General features: G+C 34.2%; 2 protein-coding genes and 1 long non-coding RNA gene across 3 annotated transcripts; 2 read left to right on the plus strand and 1 right to left on the minus strand.

The window, feature by feature from the left end:
- Positions 1-4,985: 4,985 nt before the first annotated feature.
- On the minus strand, positions 4,986-6,940 carry LOC112009092 (uncharacterized). Its single transcript, XM_065759765.1, has 3 exons — positions 6,899-6,940; positions 5,776-6,341; positions 4,986-5,570 (listed from the first exon to the last, which is right to left on the minus strand). The coding sequence occupies exons 1-3, from the start codon at positions 6,938-6,940 to the stop codon at positions 5,198-5,200; spliced, it is 981 nt and encodes a 326-aa protein (XP_065615837.1). The 3' UTR covers positions 4,986-5,197.
- A 2,624-nt stretch (positions 6,941-9,564) lies between these two features.
- Positions 9,565-11,008, plus strand: LOC136061676 (uncharacterized). The gene is made up of 2 exons (XR_010623521.1): positions 9,565-9,808; positions 10,742-11,008. It is a non-coding gene; the product is annotated as an uncharacterized LOC136061676 (long non-coding RNA).
- A 2,257-nt stretch (positions 11,009-13,265) lies between these two features.
- LOC112041111 (uncharacterized) lies at positions 13,266-15,858 on the plus strand. The gene is made up of 2 exons (XM_065759713.1): positions 13,266-13,618; positions 13,798-15,858. Exon 2 carries the CDS (start codon positions 13,823-13,825, stop codon positions 15,581-15,583), a length of 1,761 nt encoding a protein of 586 aa, XP_065615785.1. The 5' UTR covers positions 13,266-13,618; positions 13,798-13,822; the 3' UTR covers positions 15,584-15,858.
- The last annotated feature ends 1,154 nt before the right edge of the window (positions 15,859-17,012 follow it).

The following is a 17,012-nucleotide window of genomic DNA, read 5'->3' on the forward strand; positions in this document are numbered from 1 at the left end:
TGATCCAAAACTTTAAGAGATACGAGAACATATTTTACCATAAAAAATGAATTTGAGAAACAATATGTTCTCTATAACTACTAGACAAATTGGACAATTTGTTAAAAAACATTATTAGGCTGAAACAAATATTTGGGGTGCCAAGTCCCATTTTTGGGGGCTAATTATTAAAATATCAAATATTTCTATATAGTAAAAAGAAATTTTCCTAAATTTTGCCCCCCCACCCTAACATATAGCTCCGCACCTGGTGAAAAAGGTTCATCTACGTTGGAATAATATTTTGACACACTCTCCATAACCTTATTTGGGACTTGTGCTTTCCAAGTTTTCTTACATAATCTTTTCATCCCTGAAGGGTTTGAACTCTCTCCACCATTCATGCTTCCTTCTCTAGCTAATTTTCTTACTTTGTGATTATGATTTTTTTTTTTTTTTTTCCTGTTGGTGTGGGCCGTTGTTTCTATTTGAATCTCGGTATGAATAAAGTTTTGCTCCAAACTAGTTTAGAAGAATTTCCTTCAATCCATTATGTGGCGATTTATAAGATTATTCATATTTGTTATTTAATGAGTCACGTAACTAAAATTACATACCCTTATAATTTATTACGTGGCGATTTATAAGACTACGTATATTTATTATTTAATGAATCATATGACTAATTTGGCAAGTCAATAATGTTTTTTCACTGGTGGTTGTATGTAAAACTTTGAATATGTGGAGATATGTCAAGAGCTATGTAGCTCAATTAGCTTCTCTTAGTATTTTTAACAGAGATATCTAGCAGTTCAAATCCCTCCACCCCTAACTATCAAATTAAAAATAATATATATATATATATATATATAATCCACCTAAAAATGCTACAACTTGTGCTTAAGAGTCTAAGCCCCCCTCCCCCAAAAAAACAACGGTCTATTTGGGACTTTTAGAGCGTATTTTGATGGGTTCTATGGACATTGATTTGTTAGCCTGTATGCATCACTTATTTCAAATTTTAAATGTGGATATCAAAAAAAAAAAAAAAAAATACTCCGTATATGGATATAACTTGTGAAGTTATAAATGTTGTATGTACCAAACAAACATTTTCCACTCCATATTTGGTAGTTTTAGAACAAAGTCAATATAAAACACTTGTAAAAGAGCCTCTTCAGCGGACCTAAGCTGTTCTTGTCATGGTGGCTGAGATAGGAATGGCAGACTATCTTATGCAGTTTCCCATAAAAGAGAAAATTGATTTGCACTAAATCTGTGGGTTGGAGTTATTCACTCATCACTCTAGTTTTTGAATTCCCGGTAATGTTGAAGCATTACCAACTGCAAAGAATGCATTACAGATATATATATATATATATATATATTTTTCAATCCGATATAATTATTAGATTTTACTGATAGAGTAAATTCTATTTAGCTGTCAACCTGACTTCGGGTTTATTTCTGAACTATGTTTCATTACAAGATTTCGTATTTGACAAGTACTACTATATATATAGTGTTCTGGAGGTGAAGAAGATAAGTTATGAGAAGTGCAAATGAGCGAGGCTTCATTAACAACATTACAAGGGTTGGTCGGGATGTGTTACAACTCACAGAGGCAAGGCCATATTACTTCCTATCCAGTGGAGGCTACTGCTATGCCTATCATGGAATAAGAGCTGCTGTGTATGTTGAAACCTCGCCCACTCCAGCCACAAATGGTTCTCCTTCAAATACACCTACCCCATTCGATTCTTCTGTCCATTCCATTTTACATAGCTTTTGTATTTGGCCATCATGCTCAAAACAATTGCAAGGTTTCGCTTGGAAAATGAATACATGAGCTGTGAAGTGTTACATTTTCTCTGAATTGATATTCAGCATATGATGGAATATGAGAATAAATTATCTTATTTAATTACCATTTTGGCTTGTGCACAACTAATGAGAATTAAAGGCGTACTTGACTGATCCTTATTAAGGGACTTTCTTGAGGATGTCCCTCCTGAGTATATGTGACTCATCCTTATTAGCTTGTTGAAAATTCATATTGACCCAAAAAGTTTGGAACTAAAACTTGGTTTTTGCTCTTCAATTGTTTTATGCTCCATATCATATAGTATTAATTGCATGCACTCCAAATTGTTTATAGGAGATTCTTCATAATGTAATTGTTGACACCTTCACCTAATGACACTTCCTGTATATGAATTCCGGAGCAAATTGCTCTACATAGTTTTATGTTGCGCTGAGTACGAAAGTTGTAAAGTCGGAGTTGTCGCCTCAATAACGAACTATGCTGCTGAATTTTATTTTACAATCTATAAGAGTAAAACCATGGATCAGGTCTAGTTGTTGCCACAAATTTCCTTAAGTCCAGAGTACCCTCAGTCCAATTTCAAATTCACCATGATACAGATACCCTTGACCTTCTTTCTATTCCCTCTTCATCAACATTATGGTAGCATAATTTCAGGCTCAGCTCTAGCATTTGAGAAAACTCAAAATCAAAGGAATAAAACCGAAATGGCAGTTGCTGGGGCGCTGAGGGTCTTTGCAATATTGGGCTCGTCTCCTATCAAGCCTCCCTTCCACCATCCAAGGTTTTATTCATTTCCTCCACATGTGATGTGTTCATTCAGCTGTAAAATCTTTACTTCTTGTTTTACCTCAGAGTTTGCTTCTTGCGTGTGAAAAATCTAAGTATAAAAGGAACAAGTCAGTGAAATATACCGGGTTCGCAAAAAGTGTTTTGTTTGTTTTTTAATGTTTGGTTGATGTCATTGGGGCTATAAGTAAGTATTTATATAATTTCGGGTTGAAATAGAGTAGGCAGATTTTATTTTATTATTTTCTTTTAAAATTATATTTAGTTTTCAAAAACTTCTTGTTAGAAACCAACATGGCTAGCTTCTTTGAGATTACTTAAATTTTATTCCCTTGATACTCACATATGGGTCTTCTGATTACATATTAGTTCACTGAATGTTTGGTTAATGCCAATTTATGAAATCAGATTGTTTATCCTGAAAATTGGTTCATGGGAAGAATGTGAGTCAAGACTCATAGAAAGGAGGGTTTGGATATTGAACTTTTTTTATGATCTGTTCTCGCATCTTATACCCTTCCCATCTTTACTTAAGGTCGTTGATGTCCTTATCAATGTTTTCATGATAGTTTACTGTTAACACATTAAGGTGGTTGATTCATCACCACCGCCAACACAAGCAACATTGAGATGCTGTCACTAATACTACTTGCTATTGCAAGCAATGCCATTTGATCAAAATATAAGGTTGATTCTTGAAGTTTAGTAAGTGAGCGCTTTTAGTCCCTCAGGTTTCAAGTGAGGGTCATTGGTTCTAGAAGTCTAAAAATGAGTGCCATTGATCCTTATGAGTTTTATTGAACTTTTAAACCTAGCATGGAAGATACTTTTCCCTTCAGCAACAACAAGAAGGAACTCTAATGCAAGAATAGCCAAGCAACGCTTGAAGATGATCCTCTTCTCAGGTCGATGCGCTGTTAGCGATAAGGCAAAAAGGAAGACTGCCAGCAATATTGTGGGAGCCCTATCTGATTTTGTGGAGATAGACTCACATAATAATGTCCACTTCAGTGTCTCCACGGATGCAGACCTGGGTACTGTGTACTCTGTCACAGTGCCTGTTCGATGTGTGAGGCCTGAATATCAGGAAGAGGATGACATTGAGGCCATGACAAATATTGAGTACAAAGATACTGGAGAAAATCCCGGATCTGTTCGTGTGAGGTTTGACTTTTTTTTTTTTTTTTTTTTTTTATTCCGAATGATAAGTCTCAGTAAATCTAGGTTTGGTTACTTCTTATCAACATGGAGAATTAGCTTAGTAAGTTCATGTGTATGTTAAGCAGTCTAAAGAAGAAATCTTTTAGGTGAGACAGTTTAATTCAGCTATTAGTTGTTAGGAAGCACATACAAATTCACAAATGTAGATATTTGTTCTTAGGTTTGTGCTGGTAAAAACCTGCATTGCCTAGAGGATAAAAGCTTGCTGTCGCAGTTAATTGCATGTCCACATTTATTTTTTCTTTCTTCACTCACTTCTACCACTACCATGCATGCGTGCATAGTCTACAGACAGATAAAATGATGAACTAGAAGACATTACCATTTATATGATATGCAAGCATTGTTGACTCAATTATCATGATTTCTCATTGGTTTCGTGATAGATCTAGTTTCCAGTCTATTTGTCTCTAAGTTTTTTCTTTAAACAAAAATGATGCATCGCTAGACGTTTGGTGGGTGCGCCTTACTATTAAAAGTTTAAAACCAATAGATGTTTGTAGTTATTAGTCAGAACTCAGGATAATGCAGTGAACATAATCTGACTTATGCTACATGAGTTGGTACTGTTAATGATGGATGAAACAGATAAGATTCAGATGATGAAAGCTCTCCACTAAAGCAATATACAGATGTGCGTATATGCATGCTAACTACTTAGAATCTTACTGATTAGTTATACAGGCAGACAACGTCATTTTTAAAGCCATCCAGGTAAAAGATGTTTACAGGACACTGTTATATCCTTCAAACATAATCAGAACTTACTGATTACTCAGCCATTCTATAAGCTTCAAGTTGTATGTGCACTCAGCTTCCAAGGAAGTCCAATTAATAATTACTAGTAGGTTTCACTTTGGAGATATATGCATCAAAGAATCATGATAATCATAATAACTGGTCGTTTATAAGAAAGAATTAACTGAATTTGCAAATGAAATGTTTCTTTTAAGCCATTGCATGATCCATGTTTGCAATTTGTCTGGCATGGCTTATTACTCTAATTTACTTCTGCCCGCGAACAATAGATGTCCAGAATCACGTACCTTTCCAAAAGCTTCTCTCAGAGCTTGTATCAGATACTAGGTAGTGAACTAATCAAACTTAATTAATGCAATCTCTCATAATGAAATGGCATGTTTCCTTTTATAGGACAGTAATATGAGCATATAATATTGGAGAGTAAAGTTGATAAATGAGATCAAACAAATCCGATAAAAAGCATTAGTTCCTGATCTGCAGCATCATTCTGAATGAGATTTCCTAGAGAAGATGGAGAGTATATATATATATATATATATTAGAATCCTAGATAATTCTACTAGTACTAAATCATGTCCCCTGCGCCAATTACAGTCGACAGACCTCTGCATTCTCATATCTTTACTGAGCTGCAGTCATTATTTTAGAACCAGTGCTCCCATTCAAACTCTTGTAAATAGTGAGAGCCTGAGCCACCATGGCTGCCGGATCCCCAACCTTGCTTGGAACCAAGGTGGTGGTACTTTCCTTGGCAATCTGGCTGTACGCCTCGATATACTGCTCTGCAATTCTCAAGCTCGACGCCTCAACCCCACACTTCCCCATAATTGCCTTCGACACCTCAAGAATCCCCTTTGCTGTCGCATTGGCGGCTGCAAGTATTGCCTCCGCTTCTCCCCTTGCCCTGTTAACCCGGTTTATCTTTGCCCCTTCTGACTCCAGTATCACCGCACTCCTCTTCCCATGTGCCACATTCGTACTCGACTCCCTTAACCTGTTACAATATTGATTAAATAATTAAATTCACAATTTTCTGACACTCATAAAGACACCAAATTTTCTGAAAAAATAAAGTCTTTAAATGAAATTTTTTTTTCATCTTTTTAATAAATGAGCAAAAATTTATTTTCAAAGAATCACAAAATTTTCTAGATAGAAAGATCTTATTAGTAATATATGAGAGTCTAGAGTAGTAATACCCCTCAGCTTCCAGAATCTGTGCGCGCTTTCTGCGCTCAGCCTCAGCTTGCAACTGCATGGCCACCTTAACCCCATTAGGAGGGGTAACATCTTTGATCTCGTAACGAAGACACTCCAAGCCCCAGTGAGTTTTCAAAGGATGGTTGTTAATAGCCCCCAATATGTTCTTATTCAACCTGTCACGCTCTTCAAAGGTCTTATCAAGCGTGATCTTCCCGAGCTCGCTGCGCATGGTGGTCTGTGCGAGCTGTGTCACGGCAAATATAGGATTTTCTATCTCATATGAGGCTCGCAAAGGGTCGATGATCTTGATGTAAAGCATGCCGTCAATGACGATGGGGACATTATCCACGGTGGTGGCGGTCTGGTCAGAGATGGGAATGGCTTGCTCTTTGAGAGAATGAGCATAGGCAATTTTGTCAATGAGAGGGATCAAGAAGTTGAGTCCTGGCTGAAGAATCTGTATGAACTTACCGAAGCGTTCCACTACGTAGGCTCGTTTTTGAGGGACGAAGTGGATGCCCAGCAAGTTGCGTGGGGCTTGATCTTGTGAGGGTCGCGGCGGCTAGTGCCCAAGTTGCGGACTTGTTGAGTTATTGATGCTTTCGGTTTGGAGGGGTTGATGAGTTTGAGGGGTTCGACAAGGCTCAGGGATTTGATGTTGTTGAGGGAGATTTGTTTCAAGGGATTCATGGTTTTTCTTTGATTTTGATGAGGGGTCTTTTCTCTGGTTTTGGTTTGTGCCGTCAAGTCTTTGCTTGACAAACAAGTATATTATGGATATAGTAGAGTTCTATGAAACCTCGGAGAAAGTTTCTTGACTCACAAGTGTGTTTTTTTATTTTTTCAATAATATATCACAATATTTTGACTTTTTTTTTTTTTTAACAAAATAAAAATACTACTCTAAGAGTATATTATAGCAGAGTTCTCTAAGCTTCTTGACTCACAATTTTTTTTTTTTTTTTTTTTGCTGCACCCAATAATATCTCATAACATTTTGACTATTTTTTTTTTTAAAACAAGATAGAAATTCTAGTATAACATAATTTAAGTATATATGTGTATAGAACTCTTTCTTAGAAATTAGCTCTTGCCCCAATACCCCATAAACACTTATACTTGTGGAGTAACCATGACATCAATGGTGTACAGTGGTAACATTTTGACTACTTAAGTAGTTATTAAAAATTTCTCAAAAAAAAATATATATATATATATATAGTTATCAAAAGTATTAAAAAAAATATATATCACAAAGAACAGTGTTGCAAGTACAACTATTTTACTTCTTACAAACTGAATGTCACCAATCATAAAGAGGCATGTTACAAATCATAAAGAGGTAATTATATTCAGTTCTAAGATAGTTGAAGCCACCAATTACATTAATTGTCACATTAATTTAAAATTTTTATATAGTAAAACTTGTATTCCTTTCAGAAATCCACCATAAGTAATAATGATAATATAAAATAAGATCATGCAGGTCCTACCACAACTTAGAGAAGAATTTTGTAAAAATATTGTGGAATTTTTTTTATGCTCTTTTTTTTTTTGGGTATAATTTCATAAACTACTTTGGATCCTAATTCTAAATAGGACTTAAGTTTAAGGTTTGTTTTTTTAATCCTCCTTCAGATTATTATATCTATATTCAAAAAAAATTACGCACTTTTACTTTGATATAAAATATTTTTAAAAAATATATTTATCAATTTTAAAATATTTATTTTATAATAAAATATTTAGCCAAAAATAAAATATTTTCGACAACTATCAACCTAAGTAAATTTATGTAAAATATTTTACGCTCAAAACATTTTACATTTTTTTCCCTCCCTCACAACCCGACACTTATCACTCCCTTCCTCCCACGGTCACTTTCTGATGTAGGACACAATTTACTATTTAATTATTGTAATTTATTATTTTTGGTATTTTTATGTAAAAAAACATTATTTTTAGTTTAGATGATTTATTTCCTTGTTTTTTAGGTGCATTTAATGCTTTTTAAATCAAATTTGGTTCTTGTTATGGTTAGGTATCAATTAGGAGTTATTTTAGATTATATTTTCTTGTCAGTCAAGTTTTAAGGAGCCATTAAATAGGCCCTTAGGTCTGTAAACGTTTTTCATAGTTTATTATCAATAAAAATTCAGACTTGTGTCTTTTGTGTTCTCTGGTGGATTCCAGACCTATCACCTTGTGGATTCAAGGAACCCCTCGTGGATTCGAGGTTTACTACCCAGGAACTAACAGTTTAGTTTCTGTTTCATCAAGAGAGCATCGTGTGTGCTTCTTTTAGGCTTCCGAGACATCAGTTGGTATCAGAGCCTTGACTTACCCTGGTCTGATTGCTAACCGACGAGACGGTAACCACCACCACAACAACGACGAATAACTTAGCGAGTATTACGTGACGTACAACAAGCACTCACAAATATCTATGCTAGGATGGTGCCGTTGAAGAATGGAAACAATAGGGATAACTGCAGCGGAGACATAACTCACGGGCAACCTATTAGTAAGCAAATTTCATATAGACCTTATAAGAGAATTGCAAGTTTTAATGGTTATTTTTTAAAAGAAGATTTCCTTGATTGGTTACTTGATCTAGAGGATTTATTTGACTATGAGAATATTTGTTATGAGAGAAAAGTTGGACTTGCTTTGTATAAACTTAGTAAGTATGCCTTATGTTGGTGGGAACGAGTACAATTGATAGAATCCGACAAGGTAAAGACAAAATTCGATCATGGCCAAGGATGAAAAAGATGCTTGCTATCAAATTTTATCCTTTGGATTGTGAAGAAATCTTGTCGTATACAATACAAGATTATTATTGGCCAAGAAGTTCATACTTGAATTATTTTGAAGAGCCAAATATTCCACTATTAAAGGAAGAATTATATGTTAAAGAAAATATTGTTCTTGAAGAATATGGAGAAGTCAAAGAAGAAAATATAGATATTTCTGAGGAAATTAATGAAGACCTTGTTATAGAAGAAGAACCTAAAATCAAGATTGTGGAGGAGATTAATGAGGACCCCATTATAGAGAAAGATCTTGAGGTTGAGATAGTAGAGACCATTAAAGAAGAAATTATAGAGGAAGTTGTCAACGATCTCGATGAAATCAAGTTAGATGATTGCAACATTCAAACTCCTATTATTTTATTGGAAGACACCGAAACAAAGTTTATTGATTTTATTGGGGTGGAAAGATTTGATTTGATCATTGACTCTTATTTGGTGAATATTGTCAATTACATGAAGATCAAGGGAGAAGAAGTTCAAGTTGCCCAATTAATGACTTTCAAGTTTGGCAAGAAGACAAAGAAGATGAAGTATTCAACATATTTGTTCTCTTGGCATGGTAGATTCCAGATTTAAAGATGAACTCGAGGACGAGTTTGTTTCAAGTGGAGGGGTCCGATGTAGGACACAATTTACTATTTAATTATTGTAATTTATTATTTTTGGTATTTTTATGTAAAAAAACGTTATTTTGGTTTAGATGATTTATTTCCTTGTTTTTAAGTGCATTTAATGCTTTTTAGGTCAAATTTGGTTCTTGTTATGATTAGGTATCAATTAGGAGTTATTTTAGATTATATTTTCTTGTCAGTCAAGTTTTAAGGAGCCCTTAAATAGGCCCTTAGGTCTGTAAACGTTTTTCATAGTTTATTATCAATAAAAATTCAGACTTGTATCTTTTGTGTTCTCTGGTAGATTCCAGACCTATCACCTTGTGAATTAAGGAACCCCTCATGAATTGAGTTTACTACCCAGGAACTAACAGTTTAGTTTCTGAACAGTTTAGTTTCTGTTTCATCAAGAGAGCATCGTGTGTGCTTCTCTTTATGCTTCCGCGACATCGCTTTCACGCTTAACTCTCCCTCTCAGATTTCTCTCCAAAAACCCAGCCACCTCCGGTCCCTCTCTCCCACCCATCACCGGCTCCAAGGTTTGAGGCACCATCAGCAAGCTCCACCTTCCGCCGGAGCTTCTCATCACCGGCGAAACCCAGGTTCTTTTCTGTCTTTTTAGATTAGATTTCTCCTTTTCTTTTCATTTTTCTTCATCTCTATCCTTTCTCTGGTTTTTCTTAGTTTCGATTTCTACTCCTTGCTGGAAAAACACCTCAAAGTTTCAGGTTTTATTTTTGATGAATCATAATTTTTACACATGTTTGATTTCTTCTCATTTTTCATATGAGTTTTTTGGTGTTGATTTGGTTGTGTGAGATTTATTTATTTCTTTGATGATTTTGACATTGGTTGTTTGATATGAGTTAGGATTTATGATTTTCAGATCTGGGTTTTGTTTTTGGGGTTTTATTTATGTGTGGCATTATGATATTTGTGTGANTAAATGTGACAACAATAATTGTTAAGCTAATGTTCTGTTATGGAGATAGGTATTGTTTCCAACAATCTTTAGTTTGTTATTAGCTTAGTAAGATTTATGGAAAATTTTCAGATTCCACCCCTCCTCACAAAAAAATTAGCTAGGGAAAGCCTTAAATACCAGCAATTTGCGTCAACTACATGAATTTTCTTTCTGCTGTTTGGACCAGTCAAAATCTAGGCTATTTCTTGTAACAGTCATACCATAATTCTTTGCTTGTGGCCCTACTGTTGCTCACCTATTCTTTTTGTTCTATGTATGTCTTTGTGGTGGCATTGGTGCAGGAATGCATCAGCGTATGAAAGAGCATGATGTGCTCAATGCTTCTATACATCATTAATTGTTAGCATGCATGCCACGTGACACTGGTTTCAGTGTAGATGCCTACTGATTACTGCATATTATCACCTTCATCTTACCGTTCATCTAAATTGTCAGCGTTGCTGGTATATGCTGCATAACATTATTTGCAGTCAGTAATATCAAAGCTTTAATTTTGGTACTCCAATTTAATGTTTATAGTAACACTAGTGATGCTTGATTCTGGCTGCAGGAAGTTACTTCAATTCTTGTAGCAGATGGGTGTGTCAAGTGAGAAGATATTAAAGAAATTCTTACAAACCAGATGTAGTTCATATTGTTGTATTATTTTTGAGCAACAGTTAAGTGATTTATTTTCAGTTAGTGATTTATTTGTTCCAACTGCTGATTATCATTTCAGCTCGGTGTAGAAAATAAAACATATTGTGGGATTTTTCAGCATCTTATTGTATGTGGGATGATGGATGAATGTATACTTATTCTTGTGTTACACAGCAAAGCACTTGCCCAGCTTTATGAAGACAATCTAATCCCATATTGCTACTTGCCCGGCTTTTTGAATAAGAAATTAACGTCAGCTTCACTATAGAAAGTAAAGGAATTTGTTTGTTGTAAAGTGAGCAAAAACTTTTATAGATTCAGGCAGAAAGTTTGTTTAAAATTAAGTAAAGAACATTCTCGTCTGTCTATATGTATTTTTTGGAAGTTAATAAAAAAAATTGTTTTAATTTTTTAGTAGTTTTTCTTTTTTTTTCATCTTACGTTGTGCCAAATACTGGAAAATATTTTACATGGTATTTTCATGTACACTACCAAACACTGTAAAATAAAAATATTTTCTTGCAAATATTTTACATCAAAACAAACGGAGTGTTAATTTCAAATCCAAAAAAAAAAAAAAAAAGCGAAACACAAAAAATGTTTTTCCAAATGTATCTTCTTCTTTTTTTTTTTTTTTTTTTTAATTATTATAATCTCCAATTGTATCTTTGGTAAACACGTTTAATAGTATTATTTATACTATTATTTAAGCGGTTTCTCCTGTTTAGAAATACTCTCAAATTTACCAATTTGTAAATTTTAAATAATAGGATTAAACTTTTTTTTTTTTGATTTAGTGTCATAATTTTCTATGAATCACAATTTGGTTTAATTGTTGTTTCGATAATATTATACTATTATGATGGGCCATGAGCCTCATTGCTCAACTAGTACATTTCTAACAAAAATGTTTAGGTGGGGGGAATTCACATTACTCCTGGCATCCAGATTCTTAGGAATGTGATTCCTAGGAATTACAGTCCTAAGAATGTCATTATTCCTATGTTTGGTTTCATTGGAAATCTCTTAAAATTCTTAGGAATGTGAGATGATAATGTTTGGTTTATTCTAAAGAATCTTAAATGAATAATTTATTTTTCCCATTCTATCCTTAGATTTGAATATAAACTATCAAGTCATTTAAAAAAAAAAAATCTTCCTCTAAATAAATAATGAAAAACCAAATATAAACTATTAATTATGACAAATTCATTAAAATTATTTATTTTTTATGAAAATAAATCCATTAATAATTTGTTCAGCAACACACACACAACAGCAAAAGTGAATACCTGGCAAAAATGGAGAGTCCCCTTCAAACTTTTTTTTCTTTTCACACGTAAAACCTAAATAAAATTTTGTTAAAAAATATATCAACAGAGTTGTCTCTCCTATTTATGTTATTTTGGCAGGAAAAGATAAAGACAAAGGAAAAGATATTGATTATTTATTTTATATTTTATCTTAATTGCTTAAATGATAGGGAAAAAAGGTTAAAATTGTCAATTTATAAAAAATACAATTTCCTTTATGCTTAGGAATATGAATTTTCACCTTTTTTAAAGGGAATCCACATTCCTACTAAGAAGGGTTTAAGGGAGGAATCCAGATTCCCCTGGCATCTAATTCTCTAACGTGATTTGGTAACAAACATGGGAATCTTTAAACATTCTTAGGAATCTTAAAACATTACATTGTACCAAACGCCACATTAGTGTTTCCTATTTTTCTGATTGTAAATATTATATATATAACTTATGATGAAGTTGTTTCTTTTTTTTTTTTCTTTTTTTTTAAATCCAATGAACTTGGTAAACAAATATGTTGGCGTTATAGAAGGAAGAATATATATTGGGAATTAGTTCCTTGCAAGACTTAAAAATGATAGGATATAACTGTATTATGTCTATATAATGCATGATTTAATATATATAAATCAAATAAAATATATTATTTTCTAGAAAAATATAAAACATAATTTTTAAGGTTATTAAACCTAACCCAAACCGAACTTGTTCCATTCTTGTCTAACGCGAGTTTTTCCCACCCCAAAAAGAGGATAGGGTGGGAATGAGGTATCCAAAATTTGAACCCATCCCACCCAATTGCCTTGCTAGTTCCTAAGGACAAAATGTTGTGTTCTTAACGCTAAAAATTGTCTCCACATTTAATAAAAGGTCCAGTTAATGTGCGTCTTTACACACATTAAACTATTTATTTTTGAAAATATTTTTTCGAAAATTGAAAAAGTTGTCTTGGAAAAAGTTTTTCCAAAAATGAAAATAATTGTGTTTCCTTACCACACATAGCAAAATCCTTCAATAATAAACGAAGTGGCAGAGCAACCATAAGTGAGATGCATTTTGCACATGAGAATAACATGTTAACCACAGCTCACCAATATGTAGCAAAAAATGAACAATCACCAACAGCAGTAAATCAACATTTTTTTTTTTTTCTGATAATTGCTGAAATGCCCGAGTCAGGATGAGCGTGTAGTATCGGAACACCACCGAAGATTGTTGCTTTGCTAGTTTGCTTTCCATGCAAGATTTATCCTTCTAAATAGAGAGAACAAAGTTTTAGAGAGGAAAAGAGATCCTCTCTACTCTCTCTTTTATACTTTTCTTTGTCCAAATTCGCACCCATTACTGCCAAACAACCAAGGATCCCTTTTCATTTCGACACTTTGTCTACATATTTCTTGCTCCCAAGAGAGAGAGACTTCAAAAGGAAAGATTTTTCAGGAGGCTCAGATCTTTGTTCTTTTCCCATAAGGACCTTGAAGGTATATCTCCCAAACACATCAAAAAAACAAGAACCCTCATGATCTTCTTGTTAACCTTGGTCTTTTCTCATCTAGATGTTGCGTAATCCTTTGTTTGTTGAACTTTCTTTTGTTTTTTTTTTTAGAATGTGAGTTTTCTTGGAAAAGTTTTTAGCTTTTGTTTGGGTTTCTTTGTCCAGTTACATTGGCTTGGTTGATAATATCATGGGCCAAGACCAAGAACAGAGGCATGTGTGCAAGCTCTGCAACAAGAGTTTTATGAATGGAAGAGTCTTGGGAGGTCACATGAGAGGTCATAGCCATAAGAACCACAATCCAACCAAAGGACAGAAAAAGGTGAGCAAGAGCAACATGGATTTTGAAAATGGTATTGGTAGGCATACTAGGTATGGCCTAAGAGAAAAACCCAAGATGTCTTCGAAGTTTTCAGGCTCTAACCATAATACTTCAGGGCAAGAAATTGTCTGTAAAGTGTGTGCCAAAGGGTTCGAGTCTTTAAGAGCTCTGTTTGGTCATATGAGGCATCACTCTGGGAGAGAGAGAAGTGGAATTTACTGTGAAGAATGTGGCAAAGGGTTTGGGTCATTGAAAGCTCTCACTACCCACAGGCACAGGAAAAGTCATTCTGAAAAAGTTATGGTCTGTGATGAATCATGGACTAGTTCAAGCCGTAAGACAGAAATGGAGAATCAATCCAACAGTGAGATCCAGGGATTGGTGCGGAGAAAGAGATCAAACAGAATGAGGTACAAGACTACTCCTAATTCTTTTGTTTCTAGTTTGAATGAATCCGTATCCTATACTGATATTGAGCAAGAAGTAGAAGAGGTAGCTATCTGCTTGATGATGCTGTCAAGGGGTATAGGCAATTGGGGTGGATTTAATTTGGTCACTGAGTTCTCAGATAATGATTCTGTCACTTACGAGGTTAAATCATTGGAACAAAATAAGCGAACTGTCAATGATAATGGGGGTGGAATTTTTGCTTGTGAATTCAATGAGTCTTTAAAGATGAAGAAACCAAGGGTGGAGGAGTTTGGTTCTTATGTTTCAGATTCTAAGATTGTCTCCACTGAAAATGATTTTGGGTTTGGAAGTGATGATGAAAAGATTGAACTGGAAGTTCCACTTGAAAAGTTTTATAGGGATGGTGAATGTAAAATGCCTAAAATGGAGGATGTGTTTGGATTAGCATCATACAATGATAAGACAGAGAAGGATATCCGTAATGAGATGAAAAACAAGCCCACTGAAGTAGAATTAGAAGAGGGTTTTACAGAAGACTATGGTTTGGATTCAGCCAATTCAGGATCCATGAATTTTGGTTTGAACAAGAAAGCCAAGCTTGCTGCTTGTGGTTCTCACCTGAGGGAAAAGTCTTGCAAGAAGATATGTACTTCTGATGATTCTGCAATCCTAAGTAAATCAAATCATTCTTGGGAGAATAGTGAATACAAGTGCAAGACCTGCAACAAGAATTTCCACTCATACCAGGCACTTGGAGGCCACCAGTCAATACACAGAACTGAAAATTGCCCTGTATTGGAAATTTGGAACTGCAAAACGAGCAGCCAGAGTAATATTGTTCCTGAAACTGAGGCTAATTTCGAGGTTGTTAATCTTGAATGTAGGGAGAACTCTGAGGAGCAGAAGATAAGTAGAGTGTCTCTGACAAGTTATGAGCTCAAGGAGAGAAAAGAGCACAAGTGCCATATCTGCTTTAAGGTTTTTGCATCAGGTCAAGCTTTGGGTGGTCACAAGAGAGCTCATTTAATCAAAAATTCTGACGTCATATCTGAAGAGACCGTAGTAATAAAGGAAGAGATTTCTGATATCCTTAATATAGTTGGTATTGATCTCCCAATTATTCTTGAGGAAGATACTAATGTTGGTGTTGGGTTTAAGCCATCGTGGGTTGAAAATGATCAGAAGCATGAGCTAATGGGGGGTCTAATTCCTAACTGAGAAAAGATATTCCCATCCATGGCCACAATTAACTTTCTAGTTATCGTTGCTGATTTGGTATGACCCATGTATAGGTGAAGCTTTCCTATGCTTTGTTGCTTATAGCTTAGATTGGAACTTTTTGTACAACCTTTATATCTCTTTTTGTTTCTGATAAATCTACATAGTTGTTCATTAATTCTCTTTTGGAACCTTGATAGTCCATAGAATTTGTCCTCCCTTTTTTTTGACAGTTTAGTAATATTCTTTCCTTTGCATTGCAGCTTGCTTCCACTTTATTAGTCAAAATAAAGCAGAAATATTGTCATTGATTCTTCTAAGAATAACCTATTTTCGTATCTCAATTTTTTTGTTTCAAATATTTGAACAGTAGAATAGAACTGTATTTTGGGAAATGCAAGTTTTGGACTTCCTTTTTGTGTATTTAATCTATATGCATTGATTATAAAATATTGGTGTGGCTACCGTGCTAAGTGGGAAGAATGTTTATTGATTGTCAGGTTGAAGAGACAAAAGATTGGTAACCATCTAAACAGGCATAATGCACAAAAGATGGCATTTTAACTGAAGGTGATTGTGTAGTGACTACACATACAAATATGACAAACCATTTCACTTAAGTTGTACAGTTCTTTTTCCATTTATGCCATGGAACATGAAAATTTCTATATTTTATGAGTCCAATTAATGTGTATATTTAGGGCATTTGTTAATTAATTATTTTTGAAAAATTATAATAAAACTTTTATGAGAAATATAAAAAACTGTTAAAAAAAAATAATATTTTCTAAATCAATACCTTTAGAACATCTGATAATTTTCCCACATTTTATTGGGTTTACCACCCCTTGTCTCTCTCTTTCTCTCTCCCCTAAATAATCTTTAGTGATGGCAGCTAGGCAGAGGAACCTTTGCCTTAAAATACTGACCAAATGGAAGGTGTAAATTCCACAAGCCTAGGGCCTAGAAAGGGCCAGGCCCAACAAGACCATGTCCTATTGGGCTAGCCTAGAGGGTTGGGTCGGAAGCTACACCCCGGCCTACCAATGTGCGTTCTGCCAAGTTCAAGACCAGCCATTTAGAGCACACGTTCCAGTGCTCTATATAAAAGAAAAGTGACCGCAGATTAGCCAACAAAGCCTTAAATTCACCCATATCGAGTCATACAGAGTTGTGTAAAAATACATGATTTTTATAATAACTATGTAAATTTATATTGGCACTATTATTAAGTTTTATATTCTTTCTTTACTTATCTCGAGAATAAAAACAGAGTAAATAGAGTAGATGGTGGTTGTGTATAAAGAAAGAAAAACAATTAGAAATTTTGATATTTTAATAAAATGTTATGTAGAATAAATAATTTGATGTAAGATATTTTAAAAAATTAGTATGTAAATTAGAAAAAATAGATACCTATGCTAAAATA

Source organism: Quercus suber, unplaced genomic scaffold (genome assembly GCF_002906115.3).
Source record: "Quercus suber isolate HL8 unplaced genomic scaffold, Cork oak 2.0 scaffold_340, whole genome shotgun sequence".
Lineage (NCBI taxonomy): Eukaryota > Viridiplantae > Streptophyta > Magnoliopsida > Fagales > Fagaceae > Quercus > Quercus suber.

Excerpts from the sequence above, each read along its gene's own strand:
- LOC112041111 (XM_065759713.1), top strand. The coding sequence starts at position 13,823 with ATGGGCCAAGACCAAGAACAGAGGCATGTGTGCAAGCTCTGCAACAAG.
- LOC112009092 (XM_065759765.1), bottom strand. The coding sequence starts at position 6,940 with ATGTTACCACTGTACACCATTGATGTCATGGTTACTCCACAA. Across the intron at positions 6,342-6,898 it reads ATGTCATGGTTACTCCACAA|CCGCCGCGACCCTCACAAGA; the intron begins GTATAAGTGTTT and ends CTTGGGCACTAG. Across the intron at positions 5,571-5,775 it reads CAGATTCTGGAAGCTGAGGG|GTTAAGGGAGTCGAGTACGA; the intron begins GTATTACTACTC and ends ATATTGTAACAG.